Source organism: Parasteatoda tepidariorum, chromosome 3 (assembly GCF_982258835.1).
Source record: "Parasteatoda tepidariorum strain Cologne lab strain chromosome 3, Ptep-v5.0, whole genome shotgun sequence".
NCBI classification, from domain to species: Eukaryota; Metazoa; Arthropoda; class Arachnida; order Araneae; family Theridiidae; genus Parasteatoda; species Parasteatoda tepidariorum.
In genome coordinates this window covers 85,451,699-85,473,361 of record NC_141757.1, presented here as the reverse complement: position 1 = coordinate 85,473,361, position 21,663 = coordinate 85,451,699, and the positions used below count along the sequence as shown (strand labels likewise).

Below are 21,663 nucleotides of genomic sequence, written 5' to 3'. Positions count from 1 at the left end.
ACAATTTTTTTTAGTAAAAATATGGTACTTTTCAATACCTAAAGGTCAAAGTAAATATTTCCCCCATATTTTTTGGTTAAATAACTAAACTTTTCTCCGAGATATTTATAGAAGGAGAATTTGTTTTCTTCCATGAAAAATAAAATAAAATGCAATTGTCTGTGCAAAATTTCTAGAAAAAAACAAAAAGACAATCTCACTAATATCGAAGCAACAAAAGCAATATTGAAATTTGGCAATAACACCTTGAATAATGGAAGTGGCTAAGAAAATAAGTCAGGAGCTTTTTCAATATGGTACCGGTTTATACACTAACTACATCCCTAAGGCACCAATAAGTTATTTTTACACCCAAAAAAACTTAAGTAAAAAAATGTTGGGGTTTTGAATAATGCCTTTTTTTATGTTGTATATAGGTATATATTTTTTTTTTAGTTTTTCACATGCTATTATTGACAAAATTAAATAAATAAACTGTCAAAAAACAGCAGCAGAAAAAAAAAATTTCTCGAAAAAGCAATTTGCAAGAAAAATTTCTTTGATTTATAATTGTGATTAATTTTTTAAAACTTTTAATCCAATCTTAATTTTTTTTTAACTCCATAATTCATAGGAAGAGTGATGATTAATAAATCATAACAAATAGTAAAATATTATTTTGAGAAAAAATTGTGTTTGTCTCCATCTGTTTTGGTGCTACTTTCGTATTCCTTACATTCATACAATGAAGTTCGAATGCATGTATACTAACAAGAACGTGAATAGAGAGGGTATCAATATTAAGTGTCAGCAAAGGGAAAATAAAAAGTGAATAGAAACAAACTTACTGTGAAATTAGTATACATATGAAGACCAGTTATAAATAGCTAATTTTCGTGATCATAACTTTTTCAATTTTAAATATACATATCACATTTTCATCCTCAGAGAGCAACACTTATAAATAAAATAATATTAGGCCTTATAAACAAACTAGTAATCTTTTGAGACGGTTATTTAAAACTAAATTATTTTATGAATACTTTGCTCCAAAGAATATCTTCTAAGTTGAGAATTATATCTTATATTTCTACAAAGTTAGCTTATCAAAATGTATTGAAAGATTATTTGGAAAAAGGGGAATTTACCGTTCCCGAGCCTGCGTGCATCTTCATAATAAAATGTTTGTTTACATTTGATATTTTCACTGTATCTCGTGATGTACTCTAACCAATCACAGCTCTGTCCCGTCCTCGCTAAAGTTTCGGTTTGCTTATTGGTTTCGTTTGAAAATTTTTAACCTGGGAGAAAAATCATGTTTTTATGTTCTTATAGTTATATATAATGCATAAATTCAAAACAAAAATGGTATTTATGTTATTTTATGCTGAAAATTTGTTTGTAATTACTTTAAGATAAAAAAATATTAAAGCAGAGAAATTGAAATAAAAAATCTTTATTATTTATTTATGTATTTATTTTTTTTGTAAGAAGTTTGGTTAGTAAAGTATTTATTAATTCAAACAAAGAATTTCTTTTCTATACAATTTAAATTTAGTTTATCATGGAACTTTTTAGTTTATTATCACAATTCAAATTAATTAACAATGGGAAAAATTCAAGTAATAATTATATTAACTTGGTGGTAGACAATAAAAACATTAATTTGTAATAATAATACTAATTTGTAATTAATACGAATATACTTATTGTTTTAAGTTACAGCGTAAAAGTTAAAGGGAATATGTAATTCTATAAAATTCATTTATCCAAAAATAATTCTATCCCAAATAATTTGTTTCACATTTAAAAAAAAAATATTTTTTTTAGAAAATTATTTAGCTAAATAATGCAAGAAAAACTTGGAGCTGTAAAGAACACTTATTTTTACATTAGTTTTAGCTAGGTTATTTTAAAGGGCAAAATTCACAATTCCAGCCGAAACGGTGGGAAAAAAAATCGGTTTTAGGAAATAACATTTTACAAATATGACTTTTTTTGAAATTTTATTACTCAGTAACTAATCAGTAGCTTTCGTGAAAATTTTGTAGACTGTAATTTAAAATGAGATATAAATTTGTATGCCTACAATTCATTAAAGTTCTGACCATTATTAAATTAATTTATTATGAAAAATCTTAAAAAATATATATTATTTGGAAATATATTTAAGTAAACGAATTTTACAATTGTGAGATTTTTAAAAAAATTTATTTAATGGTTTTAGAGATATAGTAAAGTACACAAAGAGTGAAATTAAAATTTTGGTCTGAACTTTCAAACTCTCTCCAATTAATTATTAAATTATTGGTGCCAATTTTCCATATTGTGGCCATCCCCCCCCCTCTCATTTTCTGAGGGACAAGAATCCAAAATCGCTAGGAAAAAAGCACAGTAAAAAAGTCCATTATCAAGACAATTTACAATAGCAAATGAAATTTTCATTATAAGCAATTGTTATATACAATTTAATCAAAAAAGATACAGTATACTTAACGCTACGTAAAAAAAAAGAAAAAACTGTGAAGGAACTTAAAATGAAGGGACAAAAGGTCCCTGCAAGGTTAGAATTCCAAACACAGATTTGAGTTTTCTTCTGCTAAAATCATTTAACACTGCTCTCCATCAACAGAACTTGATTTTTGAAAATCATTCAAAATTTCAAAAAATTCTAATAATTTATCTTATGGTCTTTCTAGTATCCCACCGTTTCCCAACAGTTAGAAATTAATCTTTTGTACTTTGGGGTTCCCGCCAAACCCCTCACTCATGTTTCGTATATTATCTTATTCTTCTGTACAGTGTAAAGTGGTTTAACGAAGAACGTTCTTCGTTAAACCACTTTACACGTCTTTGTCTCTTCCCTTCTCTGTTATAGTTTGGTGTTTAGACTCTGATGACTCTGTTTATAGAACCGAACCACAGTGTATCCATTTTCTGTAATTTCATTTGTGCTTTATTCACGTTTTTTTTGTTCTTTTCTTTTTGCTTTTGTATGTACATTTAATGTTAAAATGTAAATTAATCTTTTTAGCACAATATTCTTTTTCACACACTTAACTTCAACTAGCATTAAACAAATTAGAAACTAACTACAGTTTGCAAAAACATAAAAAGGTTTTTCAATACGCAAAGAAACAATGTAGTGATGTGTAATAACCTTTGATTTCATTCATAGCATTAAATGCTGAATTCAATAGTGAGCTATCGAGATTAAAAATAGGCGTAATAATAGATTGTGGTCAATATCATATCTATCCTTTTGAAGTATTCAGCAGAATTTTTAAAAGCAGCAGAAGTTAACACTTAGGGAGAAAGGAAAATAACGTAGTCGGTGGGCATTGTCACATGCTTGCTTCATAAATATTATGGTTTAAGATTGTTCGAAGAAGAGTAAAATGATGTTCATTTTTCACTTCTCTATACTGATACCAGAAAATAGAAATGTTTTTCATGTATTTCTATTTCGAGTAATCTTACTCACTTAATCAGCAATATATTTTTAATTTAATTTTGATACAAAAAAAAATTACGTTTTTAACACAGGGCTCGAAAATTATTAGAACAAAAACTAAGGTAATCCAGTTTTTACTATCGTCTTTTTCTTCTCCCCCCCCCTCTTTTCTTTATTTTTCCTGTTGCACCGTTGTATTCATGTGAATCAGTAGTATGTAGTTCTTCTTTTCTTTATTTTTCCTGTTGCACAGTAGTATTCATGTGAATTAGTAGTATGTAGTTCTTCTTTTCTTTATTTTTCCTGTTGCACAGTAGTATTCACGTGAATCAGTAGTATGTAGTTCTTCTTTTCTTTATTTTTCTTGTTGCACAGTTGTATTCATGTGAATCAGTAGTATGTAGTTCTTCTTTTCTTTATTTTTTCTGTTGCACAGTTGTATTCACGTGAATCAGTAGTATGTAGTTCTTACTTTATGACAACGAAAGTGCTAACATGAAATATTATAAGTGGTTTGGATATTCACGGGGGAAAATACGCCTTTGAAATCCGACAAATCACTACTGGGGAACGCGTGGGACTCTAAACATCTGAGGCTAATTGATGTTCGGAGGAAAAGGGGAGGAGTTGTAAATGTGAACATTAGAAAATTTTTAATTTTCATTAGGTAATCAAAAGGTATTTGATGTTTTTATCCTATCTTTCTCACTAGAGAATTATAAGATTTTGACACCATTTTTGTTTCTTCCTCACTTAAATATAAACTTACGATCCCCTTCTGTGCACACTTTTTTGACTTTATTTTTGACAGGGATTTTAAAAATTTAATTACAGGTCGTGATTACGGAACACTTAGTTAACCTTCAGTTTAAAAATGATCTTAAGGGAAGACAAGTTTGGATTTATTCTTCAATTCAAAATCCTTTTTTTCTTACAGCTTTTTGAATCCATTAATATCGGGTCGATCGGAACTAATATGACACAAAAATCAAATCTAAACTCACTGAATTATTTTTGACCAGTTTAATCTGGGTCAGAAATAATAAAATACTGAACATTACAATCCTTACTTCTTTTTTTGCTTATCCGGAAATAGATAAATTAAAAAAAAATTATAAAATAAAGAACGGTAGCTTTTTTTCGACAAGGAAATGCTTGAAAACTTGTATTTTTTTCCAACACAAAGGCTCTAGTTAAAATTTGAGCATGTTTGAAGAAAAATACAAAATTCGTAGTGAAGTAAAGAAAAAATCAGGACATTTTTTGGAACAGTACGCACACACACCAGGCTATTTTTAAAAAAGGCAAACTAAAAAAAAAGTATTATTTGCTCTACTTATAAAAGTAAATTTTATCGTAAAATGAAATATACTATCACAAAGTTTAGAATTGCTTTGTTCAGAACAGAACATTTTAACAGTTTCCAATTTATTAAATAAATAATCTCAAGGAACTGAGATTATTTATTTAATAAATTCTAAGTTCAGAATTGCTTTGTTCAGAACAGAAAATTTTAACAGTTTCCAATTTATTAAATAAATAATCTCAAGGAACTGAGATTATTTATTTAATAAATTCTAAGTTCAGAATTGCTTTGTTCAGAACAGAAAATTTTAACAGTTTCCAATTTATTAAATAAATAATCTCAAGGAACTGAGATTATTTATTTAATAAATTCTAAGTTCAGAATTGCTTTGTTCAGAACAGAAAATTTTAACAGTTTCCAATTTATTAAATAAATAATCTCAAGGAACTGAGATTATTTATTTAATAAATTCTAAGTTCAGAATTGCTTTGTTCAGAACAGAAAATTTTAACAGTTTCCAATTTATTAAATAAATAATCTCAAGGAACTGAAGTGGTAAGATATTACCTGATTGAAAACTTCATAAGCTTCAAAAATATACAAAAATAAAATGACTGTCGACATGCTTTAAGTGCATCAAAAATAGGATCCAATGACAGACGTGCATGTAATGAAACAAAAATGATTTAAAAAAAACAAAAACAAAAAAAAACAAAAAACGTGAAGTTGTCAATGAAAAAGTTAAGGTAAGAAACAAAAACTGGAAAAACCACAGAATCCAAGAAAGAAAAAAGATGTTGTTGTTGTAGTTCATTTACGTCGCACTAGAGCTGCGCAATGGGCTATTGGCGACGGTCTGGGAAAAATCCCTGCGAATGATCCGAAGGCATGCCATCACAATTTTTATTCTCTGCAGAGGGGATGGCACCCCCGCTTTGGTAGCCCGACGACCTGCACGCGAAATCGAGCACTTTAGGGTAGAACAGTTTAACGAGGACCAATACCGCACACCCTCGGTCTTTACGCAGACTAAGCCAGTGATGCTTGACTTCGGTGATCTGCTGGGAACCGTGTCCTAATTAGCAGTCTACTGCAGGACAGAAAAAAGACGAAAAGAAGAACAAGAAAAAAACGCAGTGGCCGAGAAGCGAATCAGGGTAAAATGCATTTCCACACGTTTTGGAGAGGTCCCGACCTCTTCATCGTTAACAAGGGAATCATCATTCAAATAAATAGAATAAGATTCCAGGATATCAAGATGAGCCGACGTGACTGGGGTGGAAGTAATTCTAGCATTGTCGGAAGTGAATTTATGCCCAAAATTTCAACTATGTGAAACCATTGTAGATTTTTCGACTACTTGATAATGGACATATCTATCGTATTGCTCAAGTAGTCTAAATTTTATAGCGCGTTTAGTCTGCCGATGAAGCCAAGGTCATATTGACACGCGATGTGGTTAATGCTGCAGCGATTATCAAAGCTAATAGGATCTTAAAGAGATTTAAATCTGATTCTGTTAACAGGTTTGGAAATGACTTTAAAACCAAAGCGGGAGAGGATATTAGCAATTTTATAGCAAACGGGAGATAAAGTAACAAGATCTGTATAATGATTAGAAGAAGTTTCCAATATAATTTGTTAAAACTGAACTACATATAATCTTTTGAAATGAATGCAAGGAAGTATACTGTTGCATTAAAAAAGACAGTAACAGTCAATTAATATTCTTTTTTACTAAATATAATTAAAATTTGAAATTGAATTCAAGATTTTCTTAATCATATAATTTTAAAGTAGGGTTTCAATAATTTCAAAATGAAAACACAGTAACTATGCCACTTAACATTTTTGCTCAAAAGTAATTTTTGTGAAAGATTTTTAAAATCACTAAAATGAATTATGAATGAAAAATAATGATTTTTATAATCATTTAAAGTTTCCATGATATGATTACTGTATTGTTGATTGGATTCGATCATTTTTAAAATCAAATGAAAGAGATGAATCAATAATTGTGATACTTCAAAACTCCAAAATTTGTTCCTGCATTTGCTTAAAATAATAATTAAGGATATGATCCCCATAATTCATAACCATAAAAATTTGATACTATAAAATTTTTAATTAAGTTTCTTTTTCATAGAATGACTGAATTCTCAAAAAGGTTTAAACAATGAATTCTGTGGGTATATACAGCAACATGCCTCAACTATGTAACCTAACATAATTAGTAGACGGTCCCTAGATTTAAACTAGCAAATATTGTGATTAGCATTATTTAATAAAATAAAAAGTTGTCATTGAAAAAAAAAAATCAAGAATTTTCAAATCTCTTTCTTAATTTTTATCTCTTTCCTTCTGCAATTGTATTTTTAGAAAATGGGAAATGGGATGTTCTGAATACACATACAAAACAGGAATATCTGGACAAAAAGCTAAAAATTAGGACTAATAAGGATTAAATATATTTCTTCAGGGAAATCAGGACAACTACGAATCCCGATAAGTGGTCAAAATTTCGATTGACGTTAAATTTGCAAGGGTGGCAATAGGTCAATAAATTCAGCTGGTGGCGGTTAGGAAAAGATGAAACTTGTATTATTTAGTATTGCGCTTAAACTATAACTTAAGTACTCTAACTAGTCGGATAGTGATCGAAAATTTAATTAACGATAAATATTTTTTGTCAATAAAGCAGCAATAAATTCTGCTTGCAGTTTTTTTGAAATTATTGAAACGTTTATTTTGATCAAGTACAAAGCTCTAGAGGAGATTTGAGTATTCTTAAAGTGTCCTGGAAATTAGAATAATTATAATTTTTTTTAATAATAGAATGAACATAAATTCTGCTTGTCGACGTCAGGAAACGACTAAATTTGTCCATTCATCTAACTTAGTTTGAACTAAAATTTAAGCATACTAGCTAGTCAAAAAGTGGTCTAAAAATTAACAGACGGGTAATTGCTTTTACCAACGAAACGGCGATAAATTCTACTTGTAGTGGTTAAAAAAGTATTGAAACTTTTATTTTTATCCGATACAAAGCCTCAGATGAGGTTTGAGCATTGCTGTTATTCAGAAAGTGTTCGGAATTTTTATAAACTAAAAAATTCTATTTGACGATAAAAGGATTATAAATTCTGCTCGTAACGGTCAAGATACGATTGAAACTTACACTTATCTGGTATGAAGCTGAACTAAAAATAATTAGAAGTACGATGGAAATTTTAATTTTCTATGTGTATGTAAACTTGGTTGATACATCTCCTGACATATGTTTTACCTCCATAAATCTATGTGTTTTACCCAAGAAAATATCTTTTAAGAAGCTTTTATGGAAAAAGATAGGCTGCGGGTGTATTTAATTAAATTTTTAACTTAAAATCATTCACATTTTGATTTATTCGTATAGTAAATGTTTTTATAATACAAGTTCTTACCTTATTTCTTTGAAATGGGTTGAAAATCTTGCCATTGTCTGTATTTAAGTAAAAAGATCACTTTCAGTTTAAAAATTTTGTAACAACAAACTTAAAGGCGCTAGGACGCTGGATATTTTAAACTTGCCAAGGGTTTCTATTGGTTGTTCATTTAAAAGTTTTCGTTTAGGTTGCTTATCTATTTTCGCGCATTATGTTCATCTCTAAGAAGTAGTGTGGCATGTGTGATCGACTGTTTTTATCTAAAGAAGCTTTCCGTTGTTCAAAACGAAAGGGCAAAATAGCATTTGCTTGGTTCCTTCTTGAAAGTACGAAAAATATAGAATTGAAAACCGAAGTTCAGAACTGCAAAAATAACTATCTTAAAAACTATAATCAGAATATATTTTGTTAGAATAATTTTGATATTGTTGATTTACGAAGTTAAATTTTGGTTGGAAATCTTATTTTAAAATTGAAGTAAGTATTTTCTTAAATGCATTGAAAACTTTTTTATGTTGGAGTGATGACTTACAACTAAATATTGGTCTTAAAATTTCTTTATCGTGGTTATAGTTAAAAAAAAATTACGGAAAATTTGAGGTAAGCATACTATTTCATCAATTTGTTTTTGTTGTTTATTAAAAATAAACAATTAAGAAGAATTTAACTAACTGTATAATCAATAAATCAATAAAATTATTGATCTCAGTTTAAATTTATAGATAAAAAAAATAGGCTGAATAAATAAAAAATAATAAAATTCGAAGTGTTGTAAATCAGGTTTGTTCTCAGAATTAATAATTCTTACTTAAATTACGAACAATATCATTGGTACCGCTGTGGCAGAGGGGATAGATAGTTCTCCACTTATTGAACGGATCCAAACTCGAATCCCAGAAATGGCTTATTGTTACGAATTCTGTTCCTGGCTTGCTCCAACCTCAATGCTGTTGTAAGAATATCCTCAGTGGCTGTGACAGATCACAGCATTAGAATTCTCTTTCCATTGAACTGACCATACTGTGGGTTTTATCTCCATTTCACACAAATACGAGATAGTTTTATCAAAAGTCCTCCACAAAGGCTTGTTTGTCTCAAAGCTAAATAGAAGAGTTTCTTTGTTGTCTGGATTGGATTCAAAATTAAAAAAAACCCCTAAAATTGATAATCGTAAACCCAAAGTCAACGGCTGTTCAACGCTGATTATAAAATAAAATAAAATACCTTCATTAAATTGTTTTTTGCTTGAACTATAGTACTTACAATGAATGATTAGCGATAATTCATTCCATTTTTTTCATTGAACAAAGTATTACAACCGTGTAGGGCAGGGACAGCCTGGTTGGTAGGGCACTGGGTCCATGTCCAAGTGGTCGCGGGTTCGATCCCTGCCGCCCGAAGACTCCCCGTGTAGTAAATGGTGACTGGTGCACGTTAAATCTGTCAGGTCACAAAGTCCTTCATAACAAATCAATACCTCTGGGGGAACTGGAGTGGAGATTGATCGTTCTCTGATTCAGGTCAAAATTACGATCTGTGGAGGAGTGAATGGATGTATGAATGGGTCCACCCTATAAACGGGCGTGACGTATGGGTGAGACAGAAGTCGAATTCTTGGCCATAGATGGCGCCACTGGAAAACAAGAACAATCGCACCCCCTCTACCTTAATGGTGTACGTCAACAACAACAACATTACAACCGTGTATGCGCATAAACCTGTTGACGCCACGTTTCGTATTAAGCCTTTAACTAAGAATTCGTAATTTGAAGGACATCATACCTAGTCTAAATTAACAATTAAATACGGTTTTCTCTGTTTTTGAAAGTATCTCTGCCATAAATCTTTATATGTTCACACAAGTTATCTTTACATTACTTCAGTTGCTCTCATGCATGCAAATTTTTTAATCCACACATGCGTCAGGAGTAGACTTACGTGAAATAAAAATAAACCAAACCAATGTATCAATTTTTATTTCAACAATTCTAACATTGACACATCATATATGTATTGATGATTTTGCAAATATCACATCAAATATCTCATACATCTTAATTACAAACATTCATGGAAAAAACAACAAAAATAAATTACTCACATACACTATAGGATTCGAGTTTGATTGTACAGTTAACTTGTTCGTCGGCAGTACAATTCTGTTGTCATTATAACCTCTCTCACTGTATTACAGGTACATTAACCATATAAACATTTTACAATTTATCTATAGCCATTGCAGCACGTTCACTTGATTTACACAAAGCATATCTCTTCACTGTATGGTACTATGAATAGTATCAAGGGACATTTCTCTGGATTGTTTGGGTTAACAGTTCTACTGTTGATGAATTAAGATTATCTAACATCATACACAAATATCTACAACAGAAACATATGAAGACTTACCACATTTATGTCACAGTGAATTAATTTTTTCGAAAGTGAGTGAATAGGAAATATGTGACAAGTTTTCGAATTCAACAGTTTTAAGTGCAAAAATAGTTTTTTTTTTTTTTTTTTTTCATTATGGAATGTTCGCGAAGTTGGAGCTTCCGTGAATTGTATTGTTCAGAAATATCATTCACCAGAAGAAAATGACAATTGAAGACCGCACGGGAAGAACGGTTGTGTGTGTGATTCGGAGAACAAACGGTTTTGCGCGTGGAAAGAAAGCGTTTTCCCACAGTGTGACCCATCTTCACTGCATAATAACTCTCGGAGATAATCGATTCTTTAGGATGCTGATTTTTCAATTCTCAAAATGCGTTCTTCCCTTGGTCTCCAATTGTTGATCCACAATAAGTTAATGAAATTAAAATGATAATTACAAGGTCGCACTACCAAATACAAATCAGGAGAAGCAATTTTCTGCATTTAAAATAAATAAATATTTCTCTTAATTTGTAATACCTATAAAGCACATATTCCTCTAGATCGAAATGATCTATTTCTCAGTTTTGAAAACTATGATTTTGGTTTAGTGAATAATTATCCTCAAGATTAATGTAAGCATTTCTAGTGTTATAGGTGGAAATTCTCATAATTTAATATTTCTAAATGAACTTGCATTTGATATACATTATGCATAAATCTCTCCAATATTGTACCTGCCAAGTATGAAAAGAAAAATTTCCACTTACAGTCTAACTGAGGCAAAACCCTTTTTGAGAGGGGTGATCGTTATCTTTTACTTGCCTTTTATTTATTTTTCTTGAGGGGATATGTGTTCGATAGAAATAATTACTTATTTTGAATCTATTGCTTTGCCGTATATTTTAAATTGAAAAAATATTTGAAAAGCAATCTACAAAGAAACGAAGTACATTAAATTATTTTCCATAATAAATACTTTGATTAAGAGAAAAACATTGCCAGTGGAAGCTTATTTCTATCTCGAAATATAGCTCTTCAAAATAAAAAGTTAAAAGATCGTTCTAAAAGTTGATAGATTTTTAATTTATTAATTGCCATTAAGAGTTTACTCAAGCATCTATTTAGGAAATTAACTATTAATTAACGTTCATAAATCTTAATTTATTGTGTGTAAAGTAAGAGAATTAAGTATAGTTAATAAAAAATATATTTAAATGACTATGAAAATCATTTTTGGCACAATTGTGTTCAAGTGAAATAACATATTTTTTACCATCATGAATGAATGTCGTTTGCATATAAATAACTATAATAAACTATACATAAATCTAAATATTTATAGCTTTTTTTTCAATTCAAAAACAACGTATTTTTAATATAAATATAGTATTTTTATTATATTTGGTCAATCAAGCCGATAATAAAAATGTTTCAGTATAAAGTTTTCTGGATCGTACTTCAACAACCTATTCTAGCTATAAACTAGTAACCAGCACCAATACCTTTTTGCCCAGATTAAAAAAACGTGACTATATGATTAAATATATCCATAATAATATGAGAAGAAATTTTAATCATAAACAGAGAAAAAGAATGCAGAGAGTCAATTAATATTTTAACTGAATTACACATAGAAAAAAATATTATTGCATTTATTTATTTTTATATTTCTATTATATTTTCAACAGATAAAATTCTCTTTTTAATAATTTAAAAGTTTCCTCTTAAACTATTTTGTAATATGATGTCTGTAAAAAACATAAAATGTTTCAGAAAAAGTGCTTATAAATGTACAAATAAGAAAACAAAACTGCAGAACTACCTTTTTAAATCCAGATTCGTCAGCGACCTTCAACACAGTCGATAGAGTTTATTGTATAAATTCAGCTTAATCTAAAATACATGCAGCGAAATTTGCAAATATAAAGTCCTGAAAAAGCATAAATAAAAAATTTATGCTGCTTGAATTGAAATTAAATTTTACACTTTAATACTGAAAAAATTGGAATAAATTCATATATTGTTAATCCTGTAATAATAATATAATTTTTTAAACTTTTGTTCTTTACTATATGTTCTCTCAATTTAGCTTTCTAAATTTTTTAAAAACAAGTTTTTAGATGTTTTAAAAAAAGAGTATTCTTAATTTTCTACACTTATTTAAAAAAAAAAAAAAAAAAAAAAAAAGGAAATTTAGATGAAGAATAATCTGCAGCGAGTGTTGGAGTGCTTTTGCTACCGGAATAATGACTAAAATGTTTGAAATTAATTAAAATTAACTAGTATTGAAAAGTTGATTTATCTTTTGCAACATCCCTGAGAATTTAGGAACAGCAAATTTCAGAGCCTTAAATCATTTAAAATTTCGCTATTACAATAATTTTCAATGTACTTTTTTATCAGTAAGTTTCAGAGTAATTTTTACCATCTAATTATTTTGTAAAATCAAGTATAACTTTCATCCTTACGTAATCTTGATTATTCTTCGATTACAAAATCATCCATACATTTTCAGCGATTCTCTAAATGACTAAATCACATTAGATGAACAAATTTGTAATCAATAGAAAAATTTCTAAGCTGATCTGACTAAATTCAAAGTAAAAAATATTAAGAGTTCCAAAATTTTTTATATATTCTAATTAAGAAAATAACTGTTATATGGTTAAGAAAAATAAGTATTATATTAAAAAAAATGATGCTATAAGCTGTGGTTACAGTTAATGAATGTTAAAAGATGCACAGCTATTAATTTCCGTTTCTTCATTTATCCGCATTGAAGAACATTTACATGCAGTAAATTATTTGAAATTGGATACAATTTAAATACTTGTTCTTCTTAGTCAAAGAAACAAAACGACTATTCGATAAATCAACGTAAATAATTCGTTGCAAATTAAATAGTAAAGGTTTAAATGAACATAATTTAAATACTTGTTCGTCTGCATTTTCAAACACACATAACGTGTATTCCATAATCAATTCGTGACAAATTCAGTAGTAAAATTTTCAACGAACACAATTTAAATAATTGTTCGTCTATCTTTTCAAACATACATAACGAGTATTCTATAAATCAATTCGTGACAAATTAAGTAGAAAAAGTTTCAACGAACACAATTTAAATAATTGTTCGTCTATCATTTCAAACATACATAACGAATATTCCATAAATCAATTCGTGACAAATTAAGTAGTAAAATTTTCAACGAACACAATTTAAATAATTGTTCGTCTATCTTTTCAAACATACATAACGAGTATTCCATAAATCAATTCGTGACAAATTAAGTAGTAAAAGTTTCAACGAACACAATTTAAATAATTGTTAGTCTCAAATTTACAAATCTTTTCAAATTTACAAATCGACTATTCGATAAATCAACAGAAGTGGTTTGTCGCAAATTAAGCAGTGAAGCTTTTGAACAAAATTGGAAGTGTATGTTCTGGTATTGTTTATATTTAAAAAGTACAGATCGTTAAATTCGAGATGATCAAATTGGGCAAGGTTTGCCACGCATGTTGTAAAGAAGTACTTTTTCTATCTTGTCCTTCAACCACTCTAAAATTATCGGATCATCACTTTGAATATATCTTTCGTCTCCAGCAAAATTCAATATCCAGTCTTCCTGCAATTAAATGACAAACTTTAAATATTGCAACTTTACAGTTGGATTTAGGAAGGTAAATTAAGAAACTAAGAAAAATAGACATAAAAGAAACAAAAGTAAATTAATGTAAATTCTTTACTTTTACTACATTCTAAATTTTTATTTGCTAATACCACAGTATTAGCAAATAAAAAGTTGATAGTAGAATTCTCTGTAATTAATATACATTTTTAAAATCTGCGTCAAAAAGTATGCACATTAAAGGCCTCTAGTTATGGTGACGTTGTGCAAACTGTTAGTTATTAAATAACTAGCATTATAATAATTAAAAACAAAAAATAATGCATGATTTGTTATCTCAACTGATAAGACTTTTAAAGTATAACCTACTTTCTTGGTCAGGATAACTAGAATTTCTTCAACCGAGCAGACTTTCCAGTCTCCGATTTTGCAACGTTAAAAAATTTGAAACTGTTTGTAACTTGAGCTCACAATTTTTCAAGAACGATGATGTTTACATTGCCAGTTCTTGGTAAACCATTAGTTCGTTATGTTGACAAACTCAAATCAGTTGATACTGAGCTTAAAAAAATACCTCTAGATGGCACGACGCAAAAATTGAAAAAATGACAGTTTGCACAAAGTCACCCCATCTGACGGTAATACTTATTTCAATTTAATAATTAAATAAAACACAATTATTTAAGTGATAATGCGCATTGTTGGTTCCTTGCTTACCTGTTTGACTTTAATAACTAGATTATTCTTATGAATGTGAGGTACAGTGAGAACATCATCAACACTAACCATCCATTCAACGTCCCAACTGCTCCAAAAACGACTTTTTTCAAGCAGGAACAAATGCCTGAAATATACACAGAAGATTGATTACTTTACCTTCATTGAACTTGAAACAAAGTTCTGAACTATTTAATAGTTTTTTAAGCATCTTTAAAAAGAATTTCTCAATTCTTTTCGGGACGTAGGAGAGGAGGGTGAGAAGCTAACAAGGGAAACTAGGGAAGTGTGACTCGTCAATTTTGAAATAAACTAGTGAGATGTATGCCTTATGAAGAATAATTTTAGGGGGCAACATTCGTTTCGGCCCATAGAGGGTCCTATGAGAGATAAAAAATAATTAAGTATGTAGAAAAATCGGTATTTTATTACTTCAATGCAGACTATTAGTTATTGTAATTATCTCATACTCCAATTAATTTTGTGATACTTTCACGTGTTATATAATGCATATTTATTGTCAAAATTGATTTCGAAAATTTTATATATCTGTAGTTTTTCAGAAATTTTTTTTTTTAAAAAATTGGCATTTTAAAAAAAAAAAAATTGGCATCAAATTTTTTAAATTTTTTTTTTCAAAAAATTTTCCAATATTAAAACTAGTAAACAGTAATAAATTTCATTTATATGAGAGTCGAAATATAATACGCATTTTCCCAAACTGATGGAAATTTTTGTGAGTATAGCTTATGTAATATCCAAAAATGTGACTTACAAAAAAAAATTTTTTTTTTCATATTGTTAGATCTTGCAAAAAAATTTGAAATAATTTATGTGATTGCATAAAATTAAATTGCATTTATAAAAATGTTTTCAAATTTGTTTGGCGGGAAATTTGAACTTAAAAAATGTTTAATATTTCAATTCGATTTTTTTCATAAAAGATCAACTGTACTGTATACACAAAATTTGAAGTGATATGTCACTTTAAGTGGAAAATCCGTTGATATCTATGTCCTGTGAATTGTTCAATATTTTGTCAAAACATTGCTATCTTTATAATATTATTTTTATATCTGATATCCTAGCTAATTTTTGAAATATTTAACTTTAAAAGTTGGCATTAGCTAGGATATCAGGTATAAAGATAATTGTGTGAATATTTCAAAAATAGCAATGTTTTGACAAAATATTGAACAATTCACAGGACAATTTTTTTTAATAATATGTTAATTTTTTGGCAAAAAATTTAAACTTTTTTGAAACTTATATTTTTTTCTTCGTTTTTTTATCAGTTGCGAAATAAAAAAAAATGTGTCTATTAAAGCGACAAATACTTAAAAATTTTGTTTATAGTACGGTTGACCTTTCAAGAAAAAAAAGAAAATCATTGAAAACTGAAATATTTTTTTAAGTTCAAATTTCCCGCCAAACAAATTTGAAAACATTTTTATAAATGAAATTTAATTTTATGCAATCACATAAATTATTTCAGATTTTTTTGCAAGATCTAGCAATATGAAAAAAAAAATTTTTTTTTTTATAAATCACATTTTTGGATACACATTAAATATGAAAAAATTCCATCAGTTTGAGAAAATGCGTATTATATTTCGACTCTCATAAAAATGAAATTTATTACTGTTTACTAGTTTTAATATTAGAAAATTTTTTGAAAAAAAAAATTTAAAAAATTTGATGCCAAATTTTTTTTTTTTAAAAATGCCAATTTTTTTTCTTTTTTTTCTGAAAAACTACAGATATATAAAATTTTCGAAATCAATTTTGATAATAAATATGCATTATATAGTACGTGAAAGTACCATAAAATTAATTGGAGTATAAGATAATTACAATAACTAATAGTCTGCATTGAAGTAATGAAATACCGATTTTTCTACATACTTAATTATTTTTTATCTCTCATAGGACCCTCTATGGGCCGAAACGAATGTTGCCCCCTAAAATTATTCCTCATAAGGCATACATCCCACTAGTTTATTTCAAAATTGGCGAGTCACACTTCCCTAGTTTCCCTTGTAAGAGCCATTCGAGTTTCGTCCCTTGATAATGATGACTGTACGACGCTGTAACCAAGCAAAACAGGTTAGTTTTATCCGTGACTTAATGACATTAGCAATACTTTTTAGTTTTTTAATAGACTTTATTTCAGTGTCGATAATTGTCGCTTCCGATTGTAGCTTGGAAACTGCTGATAACAGCTTATACAGTTGTGATGCCACAATTGGCATTACATATTTATCTCCTATCCTTTTAAATATCTTTTATTACTTAAGCTTATTTTTATTAATAGAATTATATTTAAAATAAATCAAAGACTTAATCATTTGAAACGAACATGAAATATTTTTCTTCTCTTATAGATAGATCAATGTAACGGATACTTTTTATTTCATTACCAGGCAGACTTATTAATTCACTGTCGCGCCTAATCGTAAACAAAAATCTATTTATAACTTTTTATTCTAATTTCCAACAGCTAAATGTTTCAGTTGCATGGTTGTAATAATTCTCATAAATTTGTTGGCGACTCGTGATAGCCAAGGTGTTATTTTAAACTCAATATTGATATGCTGGTTGGCTTTGTTTTGGCTATGTTATATTTTGATAATTCGCCAATTTTGGATCTCCTACTCATACTTTCTGTGTCCGTTAGGAACAATTGTATTCACTTTTAATTTCAAATTTGTGGAAAAAATCTGTGGATTTAAAAAAAATCCCAGAGTACTGAATGCAGCATTTTATTTAGTATTTTGATTACCACGTAAAGAAAATGAGTAAATTTTTTAAAATGTATTTATTTACCTATCAGTAACTAAAGCAACCCTAATTCTGTCTTGAGGTGACAAAGCTGCATGTGCCCAATAAATATCAGTCTCTGCATAATGACCTTTGCTGACCTCTTCCAGTAAATGGCAGCCAGATGCCAAGTAAGGAGAATATGGTCTTAGACCCTAGTTAAATAACACAAACAGTACGAATTATAAGTAATAAAAAATTACACCAATTTGACGACGACACCCGAAAAAAAAATCGTTTAGGTATAGAAAAGTGGTTATTATGAGCTACTCGATAAGAACATTTATGGGATTTACCAAGAAGCTGAATTCGAAATTAACGTTTCTATCTTATAAATGGTATGGCATACAAGAACATAGGAGTTATAATGCTGCAAAATGCGTCAGATTTATATGTTCTTTATTTTTGTTTTGCTCTTTTCTTAATAGTAAAGGCAAGTCGTAAAGAGCAGGTAGATTTGTTTTACTGTTTTTACCCAAGTTTTTGCTATCACAGTTTTAATGATAAATTTCGCGATTTGATTTGTACGATCTTCTTTCTAGTTTTATGATATTGTATTTATGGAAGCAGAGCTGAAGAATGCGCATGTGCAATGTTCTCGCAATTCTAAATATTAAAATATAACTAAATGATGATAGAGCTGCATAAAAGATATAACTATTCTAGCATCAACAATTTTTATCGTGACTAGAATAATATGAAAAATTAAATTTCACAGGAGTTTTACTTTTAAGTACACATTATTCGATCTAAGCTTTGTATTTAAGCTTAGCTAAATATCAATGACTTTTAAACGATTTGGGATAAATCAGTCAAGTACGAAAAAGATTTTTCGACCAATTTAAAATTATGTACGACTAAAAAAGATTATTGTTTACAATTTTGTGATAGGATCATTCCATGAAAAGGAAGAACAAAATATCAAAAAAGAAAAAAAACTTTTTTTTCTTCTGATTTAATCTAAGAGAAACAAAATTTGTTTTCAACCATTCTTAGCTTTACTCTCTTTTGTGACGCTCTTGCAAAGTCGTCTGCTTTGAAAGTTTCATTATTGAGGGGAATTAAAACACGATAATCAATATTTACGTTTCTTTATACCCCGTACGAAAAACAAGAACAAGTATTGAGCTAATAATAAATCAAAACAATAAGAAATGCCTAAATAAAAATGAATGATAATAAATTGTAAGTGGAACTAAAATTTAAAACAGATAAATTAAAAAAACATACTTCTGATGGGTTAATATATCTCGGAAGACGCATGCGTAGTACAACACTTTCTCCCATTTCTGCAGCTCTGTAAGAAAAGAATTTTTTTTTTCATTCGTCCATATACAATAAAATTATTAGGATGTTTAGGGTGAATAATTAGATGATTATTTTAAGTGAACGTTTAAAATATACAATTCACATACAAATGATAAGAAAATAAAATGAAATTAAAAACAACGTAAAAAGTACAAATAATCTGACTCTACTTATTATGTTGTTTTCTTACTTTATTTTACTAACAACAGAAATTAAACAATTACTTGGGTAAAAATAAAATATAAAATTACATGGTTATATAACTCCTTCATTATGTAATTTGCTATAATTTCTTCCTTACACATTAGTTTTGTTGGAATTCGTTAAATAATTTATTTAATTATTACAATTAATTAAATTATCAATTACTCCAATATACGGTTAATCTCTTAGAATTTTTCCTATAATATTTTTTAATCAGTTACAACTTCAACAATATATCATTATTTTGTCATTACACTGTCAACACATTGCTTTTTTTTTATTAACTACTCTCAACAAATAATCAACTATTTCCGCATACAGTGAAAAATATTCTTTATAAATATTAATCTTTGTTGAACTGAAAAGAATGAGAATTTAATTTAACACCAGAAGTTAGGAAGATTTAAAAAAAGAAAAATCTTATAATTTGTGATAAAATGAAGCACGAAAATTTTCTAAAAGTGTGACCGTAATAAAATTCAATCCACATTATATTTGTGCAATAATTGATACTAAAGTTGCATGCATAACTTCGATTAATTTATGCTGTTGCTTATAAACTGGTATATTTGAACAAAATATCGAAGCATTTATAGAGAAATTTATATGTTTCAAAGAGTAGTAAAATAGAATGGCGTCTTAAAATCGGATAAACAAAATCTCATGTTAAAGTTGTTTGATCGCTGAATGATCATTCAATACTGATGTGTTATCATTAGATTAACAATAAGCAAATAAAAATTGGGGTACGGTCATTTTGGGTCATTTCCTTGAAAATGGATGGATTTAATGTGCAAAGTTTGATAAATTTAAATATAACTATTTCCTTTTCATAAAATTAATTGTAATTGAAATATACGTAAATCATAAAATAAATTAAAATATCCATAGTTTCAAGTTAATTTTCATAATATGTTTCAAAAATGTTTTCTTTTTTATATTCATTTGTGTAAGCTAATTATATCAAATATTACCTCCTGATGCCATCAAAAGCCATGCTGACCATATCCATGACTCCGCCAGCAGGTTTTGTTATCAAACCTAATAAACCTTTGCCTATACCTCGGAAAAAACCTTCGACTCCTTCCTGTTGACCTCCTAGGATTAAAAAATAAATATTTATTAATTATATACAGATTTTTGCCATTTAAACTATCGACTCTATAAGGTAAAAGTAACTGTAGAATTTTCGATGAACATTTTATTTTATATAGAAAAAAGTAATTTTTGAGTAATTTTTATCACAATCATATTCATTCTGTTAAAGTTAGTCAATATTTCATATTTATATTGCATTAGTCAATATTTCAAATTTATATAAACTAACCGTTTTTCAAAATCCAGAACTATTTTTTATTTGGATAGCTTATGATATTTGAGGTAGTAATTTTTTTTAAAAGAAAGACACAATAATGGCATAAAATAAATATATATATATATATATATATATATACAAGGTCCGGCTATTAATTTCCAGGACTGAGGTAACTGTAGGAGAAAGAAAATCCGGAATATGGCGCTAATGATTGCATATTGAAGAGTGTTTTCCTGCGCATGTACAGTGCAATCGGCGCCATTCTGAAGTGAGTGGTTCTCGTGGAAAGGCGCATTAAAACGGAGCTCTTAAATTCCTGTTGTCGAAGTGAAATGGAGCAAAGAATTAACATTAAATTTTGCTTCAAATGGGGCAAGACAGCTGCAGAAACCTACGAATTGTTAAAACAAGTTTATGGCAAGGAAGCATTATCTCGCTCAAGAACTTTTGAATGGTTTAAACGCTTTTGAACGCGAAAGCGTCGAAGATGATCCGCACACAGTTCAGCCGCAGTTCGAACGCAAGCCGGAAGCAATTGAAAAAGTTCGCGTACACACATTGCGTTTGACTGTGAGGCGATTCTCAGCTCAGCATGGTGTCGTTGAGCCGCAGCATCCACCATACTCGCCAGACCTAGCACACACTTTTTCCTGTTTCTAAAGCAGAAAAATTCTCTGAAGGAAACAAGATTTCAGGATGTCGAAGCCTTCACGAAAACTGTAACGTCACTAATAAAGAGCATTCCAAAAGTAGACTTTAAAACTTCTTTCCGAAATTTGTACAGCCGAGCACAGACGTGTATTACGGCTGATGGGGATTACTTCGAATAATATTAAATGGCTAAGTGTTTAACTTTTTTTTCTTCTGAGTTATTCCATGAGTCCTGGAAATTAATAGCCAGACCTTGTATATATATATATATATATATATATATATATATATATATATATATATATATATATATATATATATATATATATATATATGGCAATTAGATGTGTCTTGACAACGACTATTTGCTTATACCATTCTTGTTTCTCTACCATTTAGTTTTTATTTTTATTTTATTCATGTTTTTCATGTTAATTTGTGTTTATATATATATATATATATATATATATATATAT

The 21,663-nt window shown here is 28.6% G+C and overlaps 2 protein-coding genes across 4 annotated transcripts in view; both read right to left on the bottom strand.

Moving 5' to 3' along the window:
- Positions 1 to 8,426, bottom strand: part of LOC107453470 (nuclear factor NF-kappa-B p100 subunit) — a 42,146-nt gene extending 33,720 nt beyond the window's left edge. Inside the window, exon 1 of one of the 3 annotated variants that reach the window (XM_087159740.1) lies at positions 8,183 to 8,426. The gene's annotated coding sequence lies outside the window, so the exon portion shown is untranslated. Of the gene's footprint in view, positions 1 to 827; positions 1,254 to 8,182 lie in introns of those variants that run through there. The other 2 variants (XM_087159739.1, XM_087159738.1) reach the window with 2 other exon arrangements.
- A 4,170-nt stretch (positions 8,427 to 12,596) lies between these two features.
- The window catches only part of LOC107436292 (intermembrane lipid transfer protein VPS13A), a 169,547-nt gene continuing 160,480 nt past the window's right edge, over positions 12,597 to 21,663 (bottom strand). Inside the window, 5 exon segments of the mRNA XM_087159737.1 lie at positions 12,597 to 14,169; positions 14,890 to 15,016; positions 17,716 to 17,864; positions 18,940 to 19,006; positions 20,196 to 20,319. Of these exon segments, the coding sequence (XP_087015863.1) occupies positions 14,035 to 14,169; positions 14,890 to 15,016; positions 17,716 to 17,864; positions 18,940 to 19,006; positions 20,196 to 20,319 (602 nt within the window). The 3' untranslated portion in view covers positions 12,597 to 14,034.